This window comes from Bos indicus x Bos taurus, chromosome 27 (genome assembly GCF_003369695.1).
Source record: "Bos indicus x Bos taurus breed Angus x Brahman F1 hybrid chromosome 27, Bos_hybrid_MaternalHap_v2.0, whole genome shotgun sequence".
Classification (NCBI taxonomy): domain Eukaryota; kingdom Metazoa; phylum Chordata; class Mammalia; order Artiodactyla; family Bovidae; genus Bos; species Bos indicus x Bos taurus.
Window position 1 is genome coordinate 37,649,404 of NC_040102.1, and position 19,409 is coordinate 37,668,812.

A 19,409-nucleotide genomic window follows, 5' to 3' on the forward strand; every position below is an offset into this window, starting at 1 on the left:
GACGTGGTGCATGTATAATGGGATATTACTCAGCCATAAAAAAGAGTGAAATAATGCCATTGGCATTATTATCTAGCAACATGGCTAGACCTAGAGATTATCATAGTAAATGAAGTGAGCTAGACAAAGGCAGACGGATATCATAGGATATCACTTATGCACGGAATCTTAAAAAAATGGTACAAAAGAACTTACATAGAAAAGGGAGATGAACCCACAGACGTAGAAAATGAACTTATGGTTACCAAAGGGGAAAGGAGGGGAAGGGATAAATTAGGAGTTGGAAATTAACACGTACACACTACTATGTATAAAACAGATAACCGACAAGGACCTACTGTGTAGCATAAGGACCTACTGTGTAGCACAAGGACCTACTGTGCAGCATAAGGACCTACTGTGTAGCACAAGGACCTACTGTGCAGCATAAGGACCTATTGTGCAGCACAAGAACCTACTGTGCAGCATAAGGACCTACTGTGCAGCACAAGGACCTCCTGTGTAGCACAAGGACCTACTGTGTAGCACAAGGACCTCCTGTGCAGCATAAGGACCTCCTGTGCAGCACAAGGAACTATACCCAGCATTTTGTAATAAGCTATAAGGGAAAAGAATCGGAAATATATATATATAATATATGCATATATAAAATGGAATCACTTTGCTGTACCTCTGAAATTAACACAACATTGTAAATCAACTATACTTCAGTTTAAAAAAATTAAAAAGGAATCCTGCTCTCTGGGTCATAGTGACTTTAAAAAATGAGTGAGTGGATCCAGTTTACAAGCATATCTGAGGTCAGTGTATATGGCACAGCAAGAGGAGGGCTTGCCCAGGGCCCTGACCCCTGTGACCAAGAGCAGTGATGCAAAGACTAATGGAGAAAAGTGGGATGATGCCATAGTAATGAGTAATGATGTCATAGGAATAAGAGTGATTATACTGTTATCATAATTACTGTTGCTGGCATCACCAAGTGCTTCCTGGGTACCAGGCATATTTGCATGTATTAATTTATTTAGTTTTCACAGCAGCCCTACAAAGAAATAGGTACTATTGTTGATCCTATTTCTTAAAAGACCTCCCTGATGGCTCAGCAGGTAAAGAATCCACCCTCAGCACAGGAGACATGGGAGACGTGGGTTCACTTCCTGGGTCAGGAAGATCCCTGGAGGAGGGAAATGGCAGCCCCCGCCAGTATTCTTGCCTGAAAAATCCCATAGACAGAGGAGAAGGTGAGCTACAGTCCACAGGGTCTTAAGGTGTCAGGCACAACTGAGCAACCAAGTTTGCACACGTTTCTTAAAGGTGAGGAAATTGCTATCAGGGAATCCATCTATAATATGTCACCTCAGTCTTCAAACATGAGGTTTTTTTCTTTTTTTAAAAAGTATGACAAAATTTACAGAACATTTGGAAAATGCAGAACAAATTTACATATAGTTACACTACATATAACAATTTTTAAAGTAGATTTTTAGTTGGGGTTGCAATATCAAACTCTCAAAAATTAATAGAATGAATAGACAGGGAAGTAGAAAGATAATAGTAGATCTGAAAATCACTATGAACCAATTCAACATAATTAAGATGTATACAACTTTCACACAACAGCAGGATACAAATTCTATTCAAATTGCCATAGACTATAAACCAAGAGACATGGGAATATATCCAGGGGATATAAAACAAGGTACAAAAATGTCATGGTCTAAAGGTATTGAAATCATACAGAATCTATTCTCCTGCCACTGTGGAATTATATTAGAAATCAATATAAAAAGATATTTGAAAATAACCCACATATTTTCAAATGTAATATGACATTTACCAAGAGAGATCTTTGACTTAGCCTTTGAAAGCCTCAATAAAGTTAGAAGACTGAAGAAACACAGAGGGTGATTGCAGAGAATTTCAATGAGGAATTAATATCAAACACACTTTATAAATCCCATGTATTTGGAAATTAAATGTCTACTTTTAAATGATGGGTGTATCAAAGAATCCGTAACAAGGAAAATTAGGAAATATTTGTAACAGAATAAAAATGAAAGAGAATTTATAAGAATTTATTGTATGTAGCTGAAGCTGCTCAGTAAAACTAAATACAATGTAGAGTCTTGAATAAAATACGAAAACAAATAATGGACACGCACATAAGAAAATTGAACAGAATCTGTGCTTTAGTTAATAATACTGTATCACGTGTTAAATTTCTTTTTTTTTGCAGCGTAGTATATTTCTTTATATTCTCAGAATTAGATTAGAAGTTCCAAATCTCATTCAAATTTCTTTTCTAAAAATCAGTAAAATAATAAGCTTTCCAGACTTTTAGCAGTAATACTAAATGCCAGAATAAATGGAACTATATCAAAGTTTTGAGTAAATATAAATTAGAAATCTAGCATTCTATTCATACCTAGTCAAAGAGTTGGAACCAAAATGTCATGGACTTTTAGCTAAGCAAAAATTCAAGTTTTCTTATATATATATATAAAAATGTAGGTATATATATATACACAAAAGCTTTTCTGCTATACTTGATACAGACAAGAAAGAATAAAAAAGAGATGGAGCAATTAGAAAACATGAACAATAAAGTGGAAACACTGATTATGAAATAGAAAAAGTGAAACTAGATAAAAGTTAAAGGGCATCATAAGGTCCTGTTGCTTTTAAACATGGTTGCCCTCTAGAATCACACCTAGAGCTTTGAAGAAGAAAGCAATACCTAGGCATTTGTATTTTTCAAAAAATTCCAAGATAATTCTAATGTGCATGTGGGTTTTGAAAAGTGATTCCAGTTTTTTCTATTAAAAGTAGTAGTTTAGTATACAGAAGTCTCTTATTTTCTGTCGACCAATGCAATGGTATTAAAATGAATAATTGTTACATAATCAAAATAGTAAAAGATGTTTATCAGTTTTAACAATCAATAGCGAGACAAAAACAGTGTGACAAAACAGCAAGCCACAATGGAAACATGATTAATCTAACAATATAAAATAATAGCGTACAATTTGGGGGGTTAAGTAGAGTGATACTCTTAGTGGAAGTGCATACCTGTGCGTGTTTCATCCCCCTGAAGTGAAGTCGCTCAGTCGTGTCTGACTCTTTGCGGCCCTGTGGACTGTAGCCTACCAGGCTCCTCTGTCCATGGGATTTTCCAGGCAAGAGTACTGGAGTGGGTTGCTGTTTCCTTCTCCAGAGGATCTTCCCGACCCAGGGATCAAACCCAGGTCTGCTACGTTGCAGGCAGACGCTTTACCCTCCATCCCCCTAGCCTCGTGTATGTATTTGGTTGGTACATTTCATCCATTTACATTTAAGGTAATTATCAATATGTATGATTCTATTAGCATTTTCTTAATTGTTTTGGGTTTATTTTTTTGTAGGTGTTTTCCTTCTCTTGTGTTTCCTGCCTAAAGAAGTTCCTTTAGCCTTTTGTTGTAAAGCTGGTTTGGTGGTGCTGAATTCTCTTAACTTTTGCTGGTCTGGAAAGCTTTTGATTTCTCCATCAAATCTGAACCAGAGTCTTGCTGGGTAGAGTATTCTTGGTTGTACTTTCCTCCCTTTCATCACTTTAAATATGTCATGCCGTTCCCTTCTGGCTTGTAGAGATTCTGTGGAGAAGTCAGCTGACAGCCCGATGGAAGTTCCCTCGTATGTTATTTGTCATTTTCCCTTGTTGCTTTTAATATTTTATCACTTAATTTTCATCATTTTGATTACTGTGTGTCTTGGTGTTTTACTCCTTGGGTTTATCCTGCCTGGGACTCTTTGTGTTTCCTAGACGTGGTTGAATATTTCCATTCCCATGTTAGGGAGGTTTTCAGCTATTATCTCTTCAGATATCTTCTCAGGTCCTCTCTCTTTTCTCCTTTTGGGACCCCTATAATGTGAATGCTTGTGCATTTAATATTGTCTCAGAGGGCTCTTAGGCTGTGTTCATTTTTTTTTTTTTCCATTCTTTTTTCTGGATTCTGTTTTGCAGCAGTGATTTCCACCATTCTATCCTCCAGGTCATTTATCCATTCTTCTGCCTCAGTTATTCTGCTATTGATTCATCTTTGTTTGTTTGTTCTTTAGTTCTTCTAGGTCTTTGGCAAACATTTCTTGCATCTTCTCTATTTTTTTTTTTTTCTGAGATCCTGGATCATCTTCATTATTATTATTCTGAATTCTTTTCCTGGAAGTTTGCCTATCTCCACTTCATTTAGTTGTTTTTCTGGGGTTTTGTCTTGCCCCTTTATCTGGGACATAACCCTCTGCCTTTTCATTATGATTAACTTGCTGGGATGTGGTTTTCGTTCTGGCAGCCGTGGGCTTGTAGTTCTTGTGTCTTCTGTCTGCCCTCTGGTGGAGGAGCCCAAGAGGCTTGTATAAGCTTCCTGATGGGAGCAGTGGTGGCGGGGAAACTGGGTCTTGCTCGGGTGGGCAGGGCCACGCTGAGTAAAACTTGATCCCAGTTGCCGATGGATAAGGTTGTGCCCTCTCCCTGTTAGTTGCCTGAGGGGACCCAGTGGTGGAGTCTGCAGGCTCTGTCGTAAGGTAAATGGTGAGCTCCCAGAGGGCTCACACCAACGGGCACCTCCCAGGACTGCTGCTGCCAGCGCCCTGTCCCCCTGGCAAGCCACTGCCCACCCAGGCCTCTATAGGAGACCCTCCAGCACGAGCAGGTAAGTCTGGTTCAGTCTGTGGGGTCACTGCTCCTTTACCCTGGGTCCTGGTGCATGCAAGATTTTGCTTGTGCCTTCCAAGAGTGAATTCTCTGTTTCCGCCAGTCTTGTAGAAGTTCTGCAGTCCAGTCACCTTGGCCTTCAAAGTCAGGTTCCGTGGGGATTCCTGGTCCCTTTGCCTGATCCCCAGGCTGGGAAGCCTGATGTGAGGCTCAGCAGCACAGCAGTGGGAGAGCTTCTTTGGTACTGTCGTTCTCCAGTGTGTGGGTCAGCCAGCGGCAGGTGTGGGATTTGATTATATAGTGACTGCGCCCCACCCCCCACCATCTTGTTGCAGCTTCTCCTGTCTTTGGACGTGGGGTGTCTTTTTTTGATGGGTTCCAGCGTCCTCCTGTCAATGGTTGTTCCACAGCTAGCTGTAATTTTGGTGCTCTTGCCGGAGGAGATGAGCTCACATCCTTCTACTGCACCATCTTGAACCTAAATCCCAGAAGTGAGTTTTAAGACTCACTTCTCTAATGTATTGTGTACAGGCGATTAGCTTTCTGAAGAATCTTTGTTGATGCTTTTTTCCTCTCAAAAGTCAATCTCAAAGAGAAAGGAAGGACAGAAAAGAAGAGTTATAATCATCCTTTTGGTGTTAGCTTCCCTTACAGCTCAGTTGGTAAAGAATTCACCTGCAATGCAGGAGACCCTGGTTTGATTCCTGGATCAGGAAGATCCCCCAGAGAAGGGATAGGCTACCCACTCCAGTATTCTTGGGCTTCCCTGGTGGCTCAGCTGGTAAAGAATCCGCCTGCAATGCGGGAGGCCTGGGTTCGGTCCCTGGGTTGGGAAGATCCCCTGGAGGAGGGAAGGGCCCCCCAGTGCAGTATTCTGGCCTGGAGAATCCCATGGACTGTGTAGTGCGTGGGGTCGCAAAGAGTCGGACACGACTGAGCGAGTTTCACTTTTGATGTCAAGGTTAAGTGGCCTTTAAGACCTTGGCCATGACCAGCTCTTAGATTCACAGCCATCCTGCCGTCGCCCCCTGAATGCATCATTCATGACCTGGGACAAGTTAATCAGTTCCTGTGTAGGCCTCTGTTCTGTCCTCTGTACGAGGATGCGGTGAACAGCAGGTCCTGCTTGGAACTGAGCTGATATCTGTAAACTTGGTGCAGCTGTTTGGGCCTCACGGCCTCTCCGTGGGGGTGGGCTGGACGAGTAGCTGTGGACACATGACTCACGGTCGCCAGAGACGAGGGTGGAGTCACACAGCCCCTGCTCTCTGACCCTTAACCCCTGTGCGTTGTCTCTGCTGTGTCTCGAGTTGCTTCTGTTCCCACAGCCTGGACTTACTGTTCACATGCTCAGAGAGGTAGCCAGCAGCTGGTGGGAAGTGTGATAAGGGGAGAAGACTTCCCACCCCCAGGGTTTGCTCCAGAACCCGGGACCCCTCTGCTCAGTCCAGGCGGCATCGCCTGTGCGGCTTCCATGTCGGTTCCTTAGAGGAGAGAGGAGGACCCGCGGAGACCCATCCCCGGAGAGGAGGCCATGGGCTTGGAGTCGGTCCTGCCGTGTGAGGGCGGGAGTTGTGGCGAGGTGGGGGAGGCCCGACTCCAGGGCAGCCGTACCTGGGCCTGGTCTCCCCGAGAGCCTGCTCCTCCATGAAGCTTCCACGTCCTCAGGAGCCAGTTCTTGGGACTCTGTGGTCATGTCTGACCTTGGCCCCTGAGCTGTGGTTCCTCTCTTGGGCCCATTTCTCGCCCCCCGACCCTGCCTTTCCTTCTACCCCACCCCACCCCGGCCCAGGCCAGACCCTGGCGAGTGCCCTGAGCCCCTGACCCCGCACATGATGAGCAGAGCCCCCTCCTCTCCTGCTGGGGACGGTCCTGTGTGCGCGTGCCCTTGCCCGGCTCATAGACGCCCTCTGCCCAGGGTGCGGAAGCCCGCTCGCCCTGCTGCACGTCACCCCGGCACCCACCGGCCCTGCCTGCCCCAGCCTCTGCCAGCCCCAGCCCTGTTCACTGGGCCTCCCCTTCCTCCTGCTTCCCTTCGCCCACCCCTCCCCTGGGCGCCCCTCCTCCTCGCCCCTTGCAGTCCACCGCTGGCCCCCTCCTGCGCTGTGCTGGGTGTGGTCAGAGGTGTGGTCGTTCCCTGGGGGTGGACTCCAGCCCGCAAGCCTCATTCCGTCCCTGTTTTCTCCCCTTCCGTTTCTGTTTGCGTCTTCCTCTCAGCACACCGTGGGCTGTCTTCTGTTTTCAAGAAAAGAAGGCGCTGTCAACTCCCTTAACCTCCTCTGACTGCTGCTCTGCTGTGGCCGCCCTCCTTACCCAGCACCGCCCCCTCCCCTCCGTCTGCCCTCTGCACCCCAGAAACAGATCTCTGGGTCCCTCAGGGCTTGACTGCTGTGGGAGGGGGTGGTGCGGGGCGCGGTGCACAGGACTGAGAAGGTGGGGGGCCGGTCACAGGCAGGGACAGCGCTAGGGTGGGGAGCGTGTTCGGGGGGACCCGGGGGCGGGAGGTGCCTCCTGGCGGAGGGCCACTTGGGTGGAGATCTGAAAGGCGAGCAAGACCCAGTGGAGCCGGCCTGGGGCAGGATCCCAGGCAGACGGGAAGGGAAGGGCAGAGGTCCTTGCGCAGGAATGAACTTGACCACGTGAGGGAAACATAAGAAAGATGCTTCCTCGGCCAGCTCACCCCTGCCCCTCTCACCCCCAGCGCCTGCTGCTCCTGGAGCCTCGTGGCGGCGGTCACGGGGGCTGCTGGCCGCCCCGGGGGCCACCCTGTCCTCGTCTTGCTTGACCTTGACCCGGCCGCCTGGCTGAGCCGCCCTCCCCTGCCTCTGCACCTGCCCCGACCTCGCCACCTCCCTGCTAGCCGCCAGCGCCTGCTGCCTGCTGGTGGGAACGTGCCAAGCCCGCATCCGGGGCTCCTCTTCCCATTCCTTGCATTTGCTGCAGCTCCACTCAAAGTGGGGGGGGGGGCCTCTGAAAAAAGGCCTTCAGACCTGCCCACATGGCTCTTCAAGTCAGCATTTCCGAGCTTAACTCACAGCCCTCCCCCTGGCCTGCAGCCTCCCTGACTCCCACCACTGCCCGCGCCCGCCCTCCCACCTCTAATGGGGGTCTCTCCACCCCTTTCCACCTCTCTTCCGCTGGCGCTGTCTCAGTTTCCTGCTGAGTCACGGGTTCTTTCCAGCTTCCTGCCGTCTCCCCTTGTCCTGAAACCCCCTGCTGTCACGCCAGGGCACTGATCGGATCTCGCCTCTCCCTGGAGCTCTGGGCGAGTTTGCCCTGGTGATGACCCAATGGCCCAAGGGCTCTGCCCCACAGGCCTGCCCAGCTTCGCCTCCCACCCCCACCTTGTGACCCAGCCTGGCTGAACCACCTCGGCTTTGCCACACAGGACAAGCTGGTTTTGTTATCTTTGCCTTCACTGCCGTCTTTCCATGGAATGTTCTGATTTTGTAGTCTGGCACATGCCCACTCGGTCTCCAGTCCCGCTGGAATGTCGTCTGTCAGCCTGTCCACACCCTCAGCGGGTGGACGCTCCCTCCTTTCTGCTCCCTGCACCGCGGGGAACACTTAGGTGCTTAGCGTGCTATGTGTGTCTGCCTGCCTTCCTCTCTAGAATGTGAATTCTGAGAGCGCAGTCATTTTTTATCACGTGCCTCTTCGTATCTCTGATGGAGAACACAATCCATGGTGAGTGATAGCTGTAGGGAAAATCAATACGGATAAAAATAACCATGTCAGTTGACTGTAAGTGGCGTGTGGCTGACTGGGCACCTGGTGAACCCAGCGCCCTGCTGCACTGAGATCATGACGCCCCTTTGTGTGTGTGCACGCGTGCATGTAAGTCACTGAGTCATGTCTGACTCTGCGACCCCGTGGACTGCAGCCCTCCACGCTCTTCTGTCCATGGAATGCTCCAGGCAAGAACACTGGAGCGGGTTGCCATGCCCTCCTCCAGGGGATCTTTCCTACCCAGGGATCGAACCCGTGTCTCCAGTGTCTCCTGTATTGCAGGCAGGTTCTTCACCGCTAGCACCGCCTGGAAAGCCCGAACACGCCTTTGCTTCCCGCTTTAATATCAGATACCCAGTCGCCTTCATGGAGCTGATACATAGTTTTGTGGGGAAAATATGGCTCTGAGAAGAAAATCGGCTGTTAGTACTAGTGATGAAGTTGGGAGGAGCCCTCAGTAAGTGAGGTTTTCAGAAATCCTTGATAGATTAAGAACCAAGTGTTGAGTTTGTCGGCACGGATGTACGGCATGAACAAATGCAGTGAATAGGAGTAAAAAGATGACCTGTGAATTATTTCAGCAAGGATCTCAGTGCAGCCACGTATCATCAAATGAGAAACGTTTAGAGAAAGTTAATGGTGATGAACCTGAGTCAGGATGTATCCGGAAGCGGCTGTGAGCTGATGTGCTGAGATGCAGGAGAAAGGAGGTGTCTGCAGGGGCCCCTGCACCCTGATGTAGGGGGCAAGTGGGAAGCCTTTTTACTGTTTTTATGGGGAGAATTCTTTACATTGTAGGTTTCTGAGCATTTGGGGACTCGGCTGCGGTCTTTCACGAATATTAAACATCTGCTGCTTCCCCTTAAAAAATAGAGCTGATGACAGAGGGCACCGTGGTGATGTCTTGTTGTCTTGTGTGCCCGGGAGTGAGACATCCCACCTCAGCGGACTTCTCGGGATGATGGCAGCACCACAAGCATCAGCAGTTCCGTTGTGGAGTAAAATCCTACGCAGGAGTGTCAGCCTCTCCTTCTGAACAGGCCAAGGAGGATGTGCTTCTATAGGGGTGTGTTCACAGGCAGTTACAGGGTAGAGGCTTTTTTTTTTCCTTTGTATTATCCCAGACATTTCCGATAAATTAAAAAATAACAATAACATACGACCGTCCCTCCCCACCTGCTGTCAGGAGCCCGCCTGTCCGTATTTACCACTGTCAGCATTGCTGCCTGTTACATATTTTCTTTCCACATATACTTTTTTCCAGAAATATGTATTTTTAAATTTTTATCTATTTATTTTGTTGTTGTTGAGTTGCTAAGTTGTATCCCACTCTTTTGTGACCCTGTGAACTGTAGCCCACCAGACGCCTCTGTCCATGGGATTTCCCAGGCAAGAATACTGGAGTGGGTTGCCCATTTCCGTCTCCAGGGGATCTTCCTGACCCAGGGATCAAACCCATGTCTCCTGCGTTGGCAGGTGGATTTTTTACCACTGAGCCACCAGGGAAGCCTGATTATTAATTTATGTCTGTGCTGGGTCTTTGCTGCTGAGCGCTGGCATTCTCTAATGGCAGCAAGCGGGGGTCATTCTCGAATGGCGATGTGAGGGCTTCTCAGTGCAGTGCCTTCTCCTGTTGTCGAGGATGGGCGGGCAGTCTTCAGTAATTGTGGCTCCTGGGTTTCGTTGCTCCGCGGCACGTGGGATCTTCCCAGACGAGGGACTGAACCTGTGTCTCCTGCATTGGCAGGCAGATTCTTAACTACTGGGCCACCAGGGAGGTCCTGAAAGTTGTTGTTTTTTTTTTTTTTTTTTTCCTTTTCATGAAAATCTTCTCCTTCAAAATTTATTACTTGTAATGTGTGGTAGGCTCTGAATTCAGTTAATTGTTAATTAACAGCTGTTAGAGTTGTGGGTAAAAGAAAGGGTTAAAGCTCTGGGGCAGGTGGAGAGGAGGTAAGGTTCATCGAGGGTATCGGAGCTGCCGGCCGTGGTTTTCAGCGCAGAAATGATGTTGTTCCTCTGATCGCTGGTGTTCCTGCTCCTGCTTCTTCCCCTGCTCTGAGGGCGCAGCACTGGGAGTGGAAGGGGGCTCGAGGGAGGAGACAGTTGCTCTGGGTCTCGCTCTGCTCGTCTGTAAGAGGAGTCCACCGTGGACTGGTGGGCTGGACCATCCCCCAGGTGCGTGCATCAGGTGTCAGGAGAACAGCTCCACACGGAGGGGCTCAAACTCTCAGGCCCTCGTGTGTGGAGGAGCGAGAGAGAGAGGACTTCGGATTGAGAGAGTCTCAGCATCTTCCTGGCGGGGAGGGTCCAGTTTAGAAGGGTGATGGGTGAGGGTTGAGGGGAGCTGCTGGGGACCTGTGTCTTGAGGAAGTGCCTGGCCTTTTCACGGGACAGCAGTTTTGTGGTTGTTCAGCTGCTCATATGTGTCCGACTCTTTGCGACCCCATGGACTGCAGTATGCCAGGCTCCTCTGTCCTTCACCATCTCCCCGAGTTTGCTCGAACTCATGTCCATTGAGTCAGTGATGCAATCCAACCATCTCGTCCTCTGTCGTCCCTTTCTCCTCCTGCCCTCAATTATAACCTTTTTTTTTTTTTTTTTGGCTGCATTGCATGGCTTATGGGATCTTAGTTCCCTGACTAGGGATCGAACCCATGTCCTCGGCAGTGAGTATAGAATCCTAACCACTGGACTGCCAGTGGAGGTCCTTATTTTAACCATTTTTAGGTGTACTGTTCATTGGCGTTGAGTACACTCACATTGTGTGTAACCGCCATCCCCTCCCATTGCTAGAACTTTCTCATCACATCAGACTGAAACCCTGCCCCCAGTGACCACTGACCCCCACCCCCTGCCCCGGCCCCTGGTGCCCACCAGCCTGCTTCTTGTCTCTGACTCTGACTCCTCTAGAGATAGCGTAGGAGTGGGATCACACAGCAGTTGTCCTTTTCTGTCTGACTGACTTCACTTAGCATGTTCTCAGGCCCCTCCATGTTGCAGCATGTCTCTGAGTGTTATTCCTTTTTAAGGCTGAGTAGTATTCCACTGTGTGTATGGACCGCACTTTGTCCATCCGTTCATCTGCTGGTGGAGGTTTGAGTTGCCTCCGTTTTGGCTGCTGTGAAAATGTGGGTTCCAGCCCCTGCTCAGGCCTCTGTTTTCAGCTCTTTTGGGTACACACCCAGAAGTGGGATTGCTGGATCATATTATATAATTCTGTGTTTAATCTCTGAGGGCAACTGCCAGGCTCTTCTCCACAGCTGCACCGCTTCACATTCCCACCAGTTTCTCCAGGAGGAAGAGAAGTTGTCTGTGCTCGATATAAATCCGATTTCACATGAAGTGGGGCAGGACCTACCCTCAAGTCATTAGGAGTCTGGGGTGGGTGAGGGAGGGTTTGGGGCTTCCCTGGTAGCTCAGTTGGTAAAAAATCTGCCTGCGATGCAGGAGACCCCAGTTCGATTCCTGGGTCAGGAAGATTCTCTAGAGAAGGGATAGGCTACCCACTCCAGTATATTCTTGGGGTTCCCTGGTGGCTTAGCTGGTGAAGAATCCGCCTGCAATGGGGGAGACCTGGGTTCGATCCCTAGGTTGGAAAGATCCCCTGGAGTAGGGAAAGGCTGCCCACTCCACTAGTCTGGCCTGGAGAATTCCATGGACTGTATAGTCTGTGGGCTCACAAAGAGTCAGACACGACTGAGTGACTTTCACTGAGAGGGAGGGTTTGGAGGCCTGGCTGTATGTAGTCCTGGGACTTTGGGCCATGGGAAGCCGGGGGCCTTCTTAGCTAGGGCAGAGCAGAAGCAGGGTGGTGCTGTGGAAAGCTGAGGGCCCAGGGTCGGTGCAGGATGGACCTGGACATGGGCCAGGGGTGTCAGAGGCCCAGAGGGATCCAGCTTGAGGGGCTGGGCTCCACGCAGCAAGGTCGGAAGGGCAGGGGCGAAAGTGGAGACGTTTCTGGGCTCAGCAGTGCGCTGCTGGCCGCCGTGCCCACTCAGACTGAGTGAGGGTGGGGAGGAGGGGGCGGGCGTGTGGTGGGCAGGGACCTCTGGCGTTGTGACTTCTGAGGCCCCAAGTGGAAGACAGGTCGGGGTCACACACCCATCTGGTGAGCTCCTCGCCTACTGAAGGAGCAGACGTGTGTGCCGCAGACCTGGGAGCCGCACCCTGGACTCCTGGAGGTGCCCCCACCTTGTCAGTGGTCCTGGGGCCTGCCCGCCCTGGAAGGACGAGAGGATGAACACGAGTCTGCCTACACTGGGAGCGGAAACACCAAACTCAAAGTCAGCTCGGCTCCTGTGGGTGGAGAGACAGAAAAGGTGCTACACTAAGCTCTCAGGCAGCTCCGGTCCTTCTTTTTTTCTGTAATTGTGCAGAGTGTGTAAGAACGACACCATCCTGTGAAATATGACGAGGGAGGGCCTCGTGCGGCCGAGTGGCTTTGCGTTTGCCCCTGTGCACGCAGCTCATTGGCTGAAAACCCGGTCCTGCCCCAGAGAGCTTCAGCTCCTTTCCGTCTGAGCGAGGATCTTTGGAGTTTCCACCGCTGAGGGCTTTTCCAGGAGGCACGGGGTGGGTGAAGGTGGGAGGTGTGCTTGTTAGGTGCTGCCCAAAGGCATGGTTGTAGGAATCATTAATGATAAGAAATGCTGCATTCTCTGGTTCTTTATAAATAGATGCCTACCTCTTGGAAGAAGCCTGTAGCAGTACCTTCTGTGGGTTTAGATTTTTAAAAGTTAATGATTCTGACCCCGGTTCGGAGAAAGAGGATGACTGTGTTTTGAGAAACCTTGTTATCTGCAGGTTCAGCTCTGTAGCAGCCTTGCCTGGGGGTGGCTTGCTGGGTCACAGGTCTGTCTGCGCCCAGTGGAGATGCAGTTAGTCTGCTGATCCCTTCCTGACTCAGTCCCACCTCCTCCAGGCCCTGGGAGCTTGGCTTCCCACGGCTCCAGGCTGCAGCGGAGGAGGGAGGTGCCTGTGTGCTCTGCGAGGACCAGTCGCCCGAGAGCGTGAACAGGCTTTGCAGGGAACTGCTTCGTGTTTTCAGAGACCTCCTTCGAGCCTCCTGAGCAGTGCCTCCCTTCTCCCATGAGTGGTCCCTGCAGGGAGGCTGGATTCTGCCCCAGTGGGAGCTCTGCAGACCTCTTGGCCTCCCCAGCCTGCACCAGGAGCCCCATGGGCTTCAGGAGGGGGCCCTGCCCCGTCCATCCTCACAGCCTGCACTCAGCTCCTGAGTCCCCTTGCCCCCAGGGGTAAAGCACCTGGATGAGTCGCAGCCCGGGGCTCCTCTCTGTGGCTCCAGAGGGAGATGAGAGAGGCCGCCTCAGTGTCGGTGGAAGGCAAAGAGCAGAGAGATGCTGTGCAGCAGACTTGCAGTCCCCACAAAAGAGGGCGGTGAGGACAGAAGGAGGAGGGGTCGCGAGAGGCCTGGAGACAGGTGACCCCTGGAGGATGCCTGCGTTCCAAGCCTTGTAGATGCTCGGCCTGGGGCTGAGTCCCGGCCAGAGAGGGACTCAGAGGGAGGAATGGGAGGGGAAGGGCTTCCCTGGTGGCTCAGCTGGTAAAGAATCCACCTGCAATGCAGGGGACCTGGGTTCAATCCCTGGGTCGGGAAGACCCCCTGGAGGAGGGTATAGCAACCCACTCCAGCATTCAGGCCTGGAGCGTCCCATGGACAGAGGAGCCTGGCGGGCTACAGTCTGTGGGGTCATAAAGAGTCATACACGATTGAGCAGCTAAGCACAGCACAGCAAACAGGGGAAGGAAGGACCAGGAGGAGAAAACCCAGCAAATCGCAGAGAAGAGGAGGAAGCCCACCTGGTGTTTCATCGGATTTGATTTTTTTTTTTTCCTGATGTTAGGAAAATACCCATGAGCCCAGTGACCCTGAGGAGGTGTGGAATTGAGGCACCAGGGGATGAAGGGTTCACTCACAAAGTGGGGATGTTTTGTGTGGTCGGGCCAGAAGCCTCACACCATGGTTAAGCAGAGATGCTGGGGCCTGTGGTCACCCCAGTGAAGGATTCGGTGGTCTGAGTGACAGCGGTACTCGGAGGGCCCACTGTGGCCCCAGTAGGCTGGCTCTGCCACGCTGGCTGTGCTGCTGTGGCAGGTGAAGTTACGTAAGATGGGTGCCTACCCCTGAGCTGGTCCCACAGGCTTCATCTACTTCAGTGCTTCCAGAAGCTTCCGTGGGGCCCCGTGACCCACGAGATGGCCCCCGTGCCCCCCATAGATCATTATGGTCACTTCTTCTGAAACGGCTGTCTTTTCTAAGAGATAATTTTAACACTTCTTAGGAGAAGGCAATGGCACCCCACTCCAGTGTTCTTGCCTGGAGGATCCCAGGGACGGGGGAGCCTGGTGGGCTGCCGTCTATGGGGTTGCACAGAGTCAAACATGACTGACGTGACTTAGCAGCAGCAGCAGCAGTAAGTATAATATTAAAGTGTTTAATCATATGGCAGAAAATGTAGATAAATAGCAGAAAAGAAAAACCATAACCCCGACTAACATCGCAGATGATCTTATTTGGCATAGTTCCCCACCGTCCTTTTTTTAAGACCCCTGAATAAGTATAAATGCAGTTTTCTGTCCAACATCGCACATTTTTTTGGTCGTGGTTTTTCTAGGGTCTTCATTAACTGTGATTTTTAAATTGGCGGTACTTTCATTTCTTTGGGGATTTGAGTGGAAGCATTTTGAGTTTTCTAATGATTGTTAGACGTGGACATTTAATCTGAATTGTAAACAAACGTCTCGTGCTAGCTCCCGGCGATACGCAGCGCTTGGCAGCTGAGTTAGTTCTCAGAGCTCTCCCCTCGTGTCTGTTTACAGGGATCTACCGCACAGAGAGGGATAAAGGCACGTTGTACGAGCTCACGTTCCGAGGGGACCACAAGCACCAGTTCAGACGCCTGGTCTTATTCCGGCCGTTCGGCCCCATCATGAAGGTGAAGAAGGAGCAGCTGAACATGGCCAGCACGCTGGTCAACGTCATCGTGCCGCTGGCCAGGAGGGTGGACAAGTTCCGGCAGTTCATGCAGAACTTCAGGTGTGTGTGACTCGCGGGTGGCTCCTCCCTCTGGCACGCAGGCCCCTTTCTCTCCCTGCTTGGCTCTGTGTTCTTCCTGTAGAGTTGATCGTTGTATCTGCCTTTCCCTGGAGCAATTAGATGCGACTTCCCTGGTGGCTCAGATGGTAAAACGTCTGCCTGCAATGCAGGAGACCTGGGTTTGATCCCTTGGGTGGGGAAGATCCCCTGGAAAAGGAAATGGCAACCCACTCCAATATTCTTGCCTGGAAAATTCCATGGACAGAGGAGACTGGTAGGCTACAGTCCATGGTGTCGCAAAGAGTCAGACACGACTGAGTGACTTCACTTTCTTCTTTCTTTCTGGTGGCACAGTGGAAAAGAATCTGCCTGCCAATACAGGAGATGGAAAAGACCTGGGTTCCGTTCCGGGGTCAGGAAGATCCCTGGGGGCAGGAAATGGCAACCCACTACAGTAATTCTTGCCTAGAAAATTGCCTGGATGGAGGAGCCTGGCGGGCTACTATCCATGGGGTGACAAAGAGTCAGACACTGAGCACTCAGAGCAATTGGAAAGCGACTAGATTTCCCTTCAGAAGTGCGGGTCAGGAGGTCTGGGTTTTCGTCAGGATCTGCAGAGATGGCCGGACACCTGGGGGTTCTATTCTGACTGCGGTGGCTCAGGGTGGGGGCCATGTGGCTGTGCTGTCCCCAGCGTGGACTGGGCCCTCTCCCGGCCCCCAAAGACCTCCGCCCTCGTGGCCATGGACCTGTGCGTCTGGCTGCAGCCCGGCTTCCCTTCCTGCCCTGCTCCAGCAGCGGCTGGAATGCTCTCAGAGTCTTTTTTATTTTAACCCATGTCTCCTCCGAGGTTACGTGTAGAATTATGCCGAGAAGTTTCCCAGCCTTCATTTTTGTAGATACCTGAGAAGACTTCAACGGGCTTTTGTTCGGAGGCAGTGGTAGTTTTTACATGTGTCTTCAAGCTCCTGACTTGTAAGTGCTGTGTCGAATCTTGCACGCTTGTGGGCCACACTCACACTGCTTGAGGTCAGTCAGCAGCTAGCTTGGCCAGCTTATCTTAAAGATAGAAAGTCGTATGTGTCTAATGATACATCTTAGAATATCAAGCTTATTTTTCATCTTTTATTATTAAATGCACATTAAAGTCACTTGGTCATGTCTGACTCTTTGTGACCCTGTGGACTATACAGAATACTGGAGTGGGTAGTCTTTCCCTTCTCCAGGGGATCTTCCCAACCCAGGGATTGAACCCGGGTCTCCTATATTGCAGGCGGATTCTTTGCCAGTTGAGCCACAAGGGAAGCCCATGAATACTGGAGTGGGTAACCTATCCCTTCTCCAGCGGATCTTCCTGACCCAGGAGTCAAACCGGGGTCTCCTGAATTGCAGGCAGATTCTATACCAGCTGAGCTATCAGGGATTAAAAGCCAGTAATGCTCAGTATAAGGGTGTGGTTGATACTTTACATTCCGGGTCCTGACCATATTTGAAGAGTAAGCCTCCTCGACTCCCTGGCTGGGTTTCAGAGATGGGAGTAAAGAAAGCCCATCACTGTGCCGGATCCCAGGAAGCCCAGCACTTGTGTGCCAAGATCCCTTTCTGTCTTTTGTAACCTCACTCTGAATGTGTCCCTCAAGCAGAGGTGACAGCTTCTGTCGAGATGGCCCTCCCCTCGAGATGGTCTCATTCCAGCTTCCAGAACCTTCCCTACTGGCATGTCCAGGCCTAGAGATGCGAACGCCTCTGCGGGCACCAGGAGGGGTGCTGCTCTCGTCCCTGTGTCCTGCCTACATCCTGTCATTAAGCTTTGTAAAGTCAAAGTATCAGTTGCTCAGTCCTGTCCGACTCTTGCGACCCCATGGACTGTAGCCCGCCCAACTCCTCTGTCCATGGGATTCTCCAGGCGAGAGTATAGGAGTGGGATGTCATGTCCTTCTCCAGGGGATCTTCCCGACCCAGGGATCGAACCCCGGTCTCTTGAATTGCAAGCAGATCTTTACTACCTGAGTCACCAGGGAATAGGCTAAGCTTTGTAAATGGGTCCTTAATAAATTTTCTCCAACTTGAAAGAGTAACCCTTTTCTAGCTCAATGTTAAGGTCACAATCCAGGAGTCTCTGGGGCTCCTCTGGCCTGACCGTCCCTTCATTCAGAATCCCTCAGTGGTGCTCCTGACTCCCGGTTCTGTGTGCAGTGTGTGTCAGGTAACTGCCCGAACCCGGTGCGGGCCGGCCGTGTGCTCCTCGTGTGCCCGGTGTGGACCAGGCCACTGCCTGTGCCCCAGGCAGGCTGCCACTCCGGAGAGGAAGCTGGCAGTTGTTTGGACCTGAAGTCGCCTCCCCGTGATTTCTGCCCAGGTCTCTGGTTCTGGGCTCACTCTGTCTTCTCCGGTTTGGGAGCTGCCTTCAGCCATGCTGTCCCAAGGGGCTGGCTGGGCTGACCTGCCCTTTCCTCCTCTGAAGAACACGCCAGGGCACACCCCTTGCCTGTCAGCAGTGCCCCTCTGGCTCCAGCCCTGAAGTGGCTGGCGCTCGGCTCCTTTCAGCCTCCCCGGGTGCAGCCATGTCCCTCTCTGCCTTCTCTTCAGACCAGCTCAGTGCACTGGTGGAAGCATACATACTGAGCGGGCTGACCCGCCGGTGGGCACCAGGCTGAAAGGAAAGGCTAGCCATTGCTCCTGAGGCCGGTGTGCCCACTCCCAGGACGAGTTTACAGTGAGATCCGTGGGTCAGGAAGCTGTCTGGAGCTTGCAGGGCCCTGAGGCTGGCTTCAGCACCCAGGCCTCTCCCTGGTGAACTGGACTCGAGAGGCGGTGCTCACCCTGGAGGGCTGTCTGCTCGGGAGCTGGCCGAGCCCTCCCCGCAGGGCCCTGAGCCTGGGAGAGCAGAATTCTCCTGGGCTTCCCCAGTTCAGTCACTGCCTTGGTGTCATGAGGATGGCCGATAATTAGCAGTAGGAGTAACACTGGAAGGGAAATATTATTGAAAAAGGTAAAACTAGTACCTTAATGAGTCTCCAAAGTGGAGGTGACGAAATGAAAAGTAATTCTAGTTAAAGTTTTAAAAACAAAAATTCAAAGCCCCTTTCTTTTGCCTGGCACTGTTCCCTTGCCTGTTGTCGCACGTGGGCAGTGGGGTCCTTGGGGACTGGGGGGGGCCCGTGTGTGCGCCAGACCCTCGACCAGACTGCGGGGGATGAGAAGAGCCTGGCTTCATGCAGAGAGGAGTGTAGTCACATAGTTAGAAGTAGAGGCCGGGAAAGCAGGAGGAGAAAGCCTTCCTCGACGGAGGGCGCTGGAGCAGAGCTGACAGCAGAGTCTGCTCCATGGTCCAGCAGCTTCTGAGAGCTCTGAGGTCTCTGAACAGTTGGGCGAGACGGGATACTTAAACCTGTGCTCAGACACTCAGTCGTGTCGAACTCTTTGTGACCCTATGGACTATAGCCCGCCAGGCTCCTCTGTCCATAGGACTCTCCAGGCAAGAATACTGGAGTGGGTTGCCATTTCCTCCTCCAGGGGATCTTCCAGACCCAGGGATCAAACCCACGTCTCTTATGTTTCCTCCATTGGCAGCCAGATTCTTTACCACCAGCACCACTTGGGAAGCCCAAAATCATCTTGTTCTTGTTGTTCAGTCGCTTAGTCGTGTCCTGTGACCCCATGGACTGCAGCATGCCAGGCTTCCCTGTCCTTCACTATCTCAAGGAGTTTGCTCGGACTCACGTCCATTGAGTTGATGATGCCATCCAACTGTCTCATCCTCTGTCATCTCCTTCTCCTCCTGCCTTTGAGCATCAGGGTCTTTTCTAATGAGTTGGGTCTTCACATCAGGTGGCCAAAGTATTGGAGCTTCTGCTTCAGCATCAGCCCTTCTGATGAATTCAGAGTTGATTTCCTTTAGCCCCAATACCTGGGGCTATGTAATTTCGAGTCAGAACT

The 19,409-nt window shown here is 51.0% G+C and overlaps 1 protein-coding gene across 6 annotated transcripts in view; it reads left to right on the plus strand.

Moving 5' to 3' along the window:
- CSGALNACT1 (chondroitin sulfate N-acetylgalactosaminyltransferase 1) overlaps positions 1-19,409 on the plus strand; it is a 338,995-nt gene that overhangs the window by 285,457 nt on the left and 34,129 nt on the right. For all 6 annotated transcript variants that reach the window (XM_027529738.1, XM_027529737.1, XM_027529736.1 and 3 more), the window contains one exon: positions 15,254-15,470. In XM_027529738.1, coding sequence (XP_027385539.1) covers positions 15,254-15,470 — 217 coding nt within the window. The remainder of the gene's footprint in view (positions 1-15,253; positions 15,471-19,409) is intronic.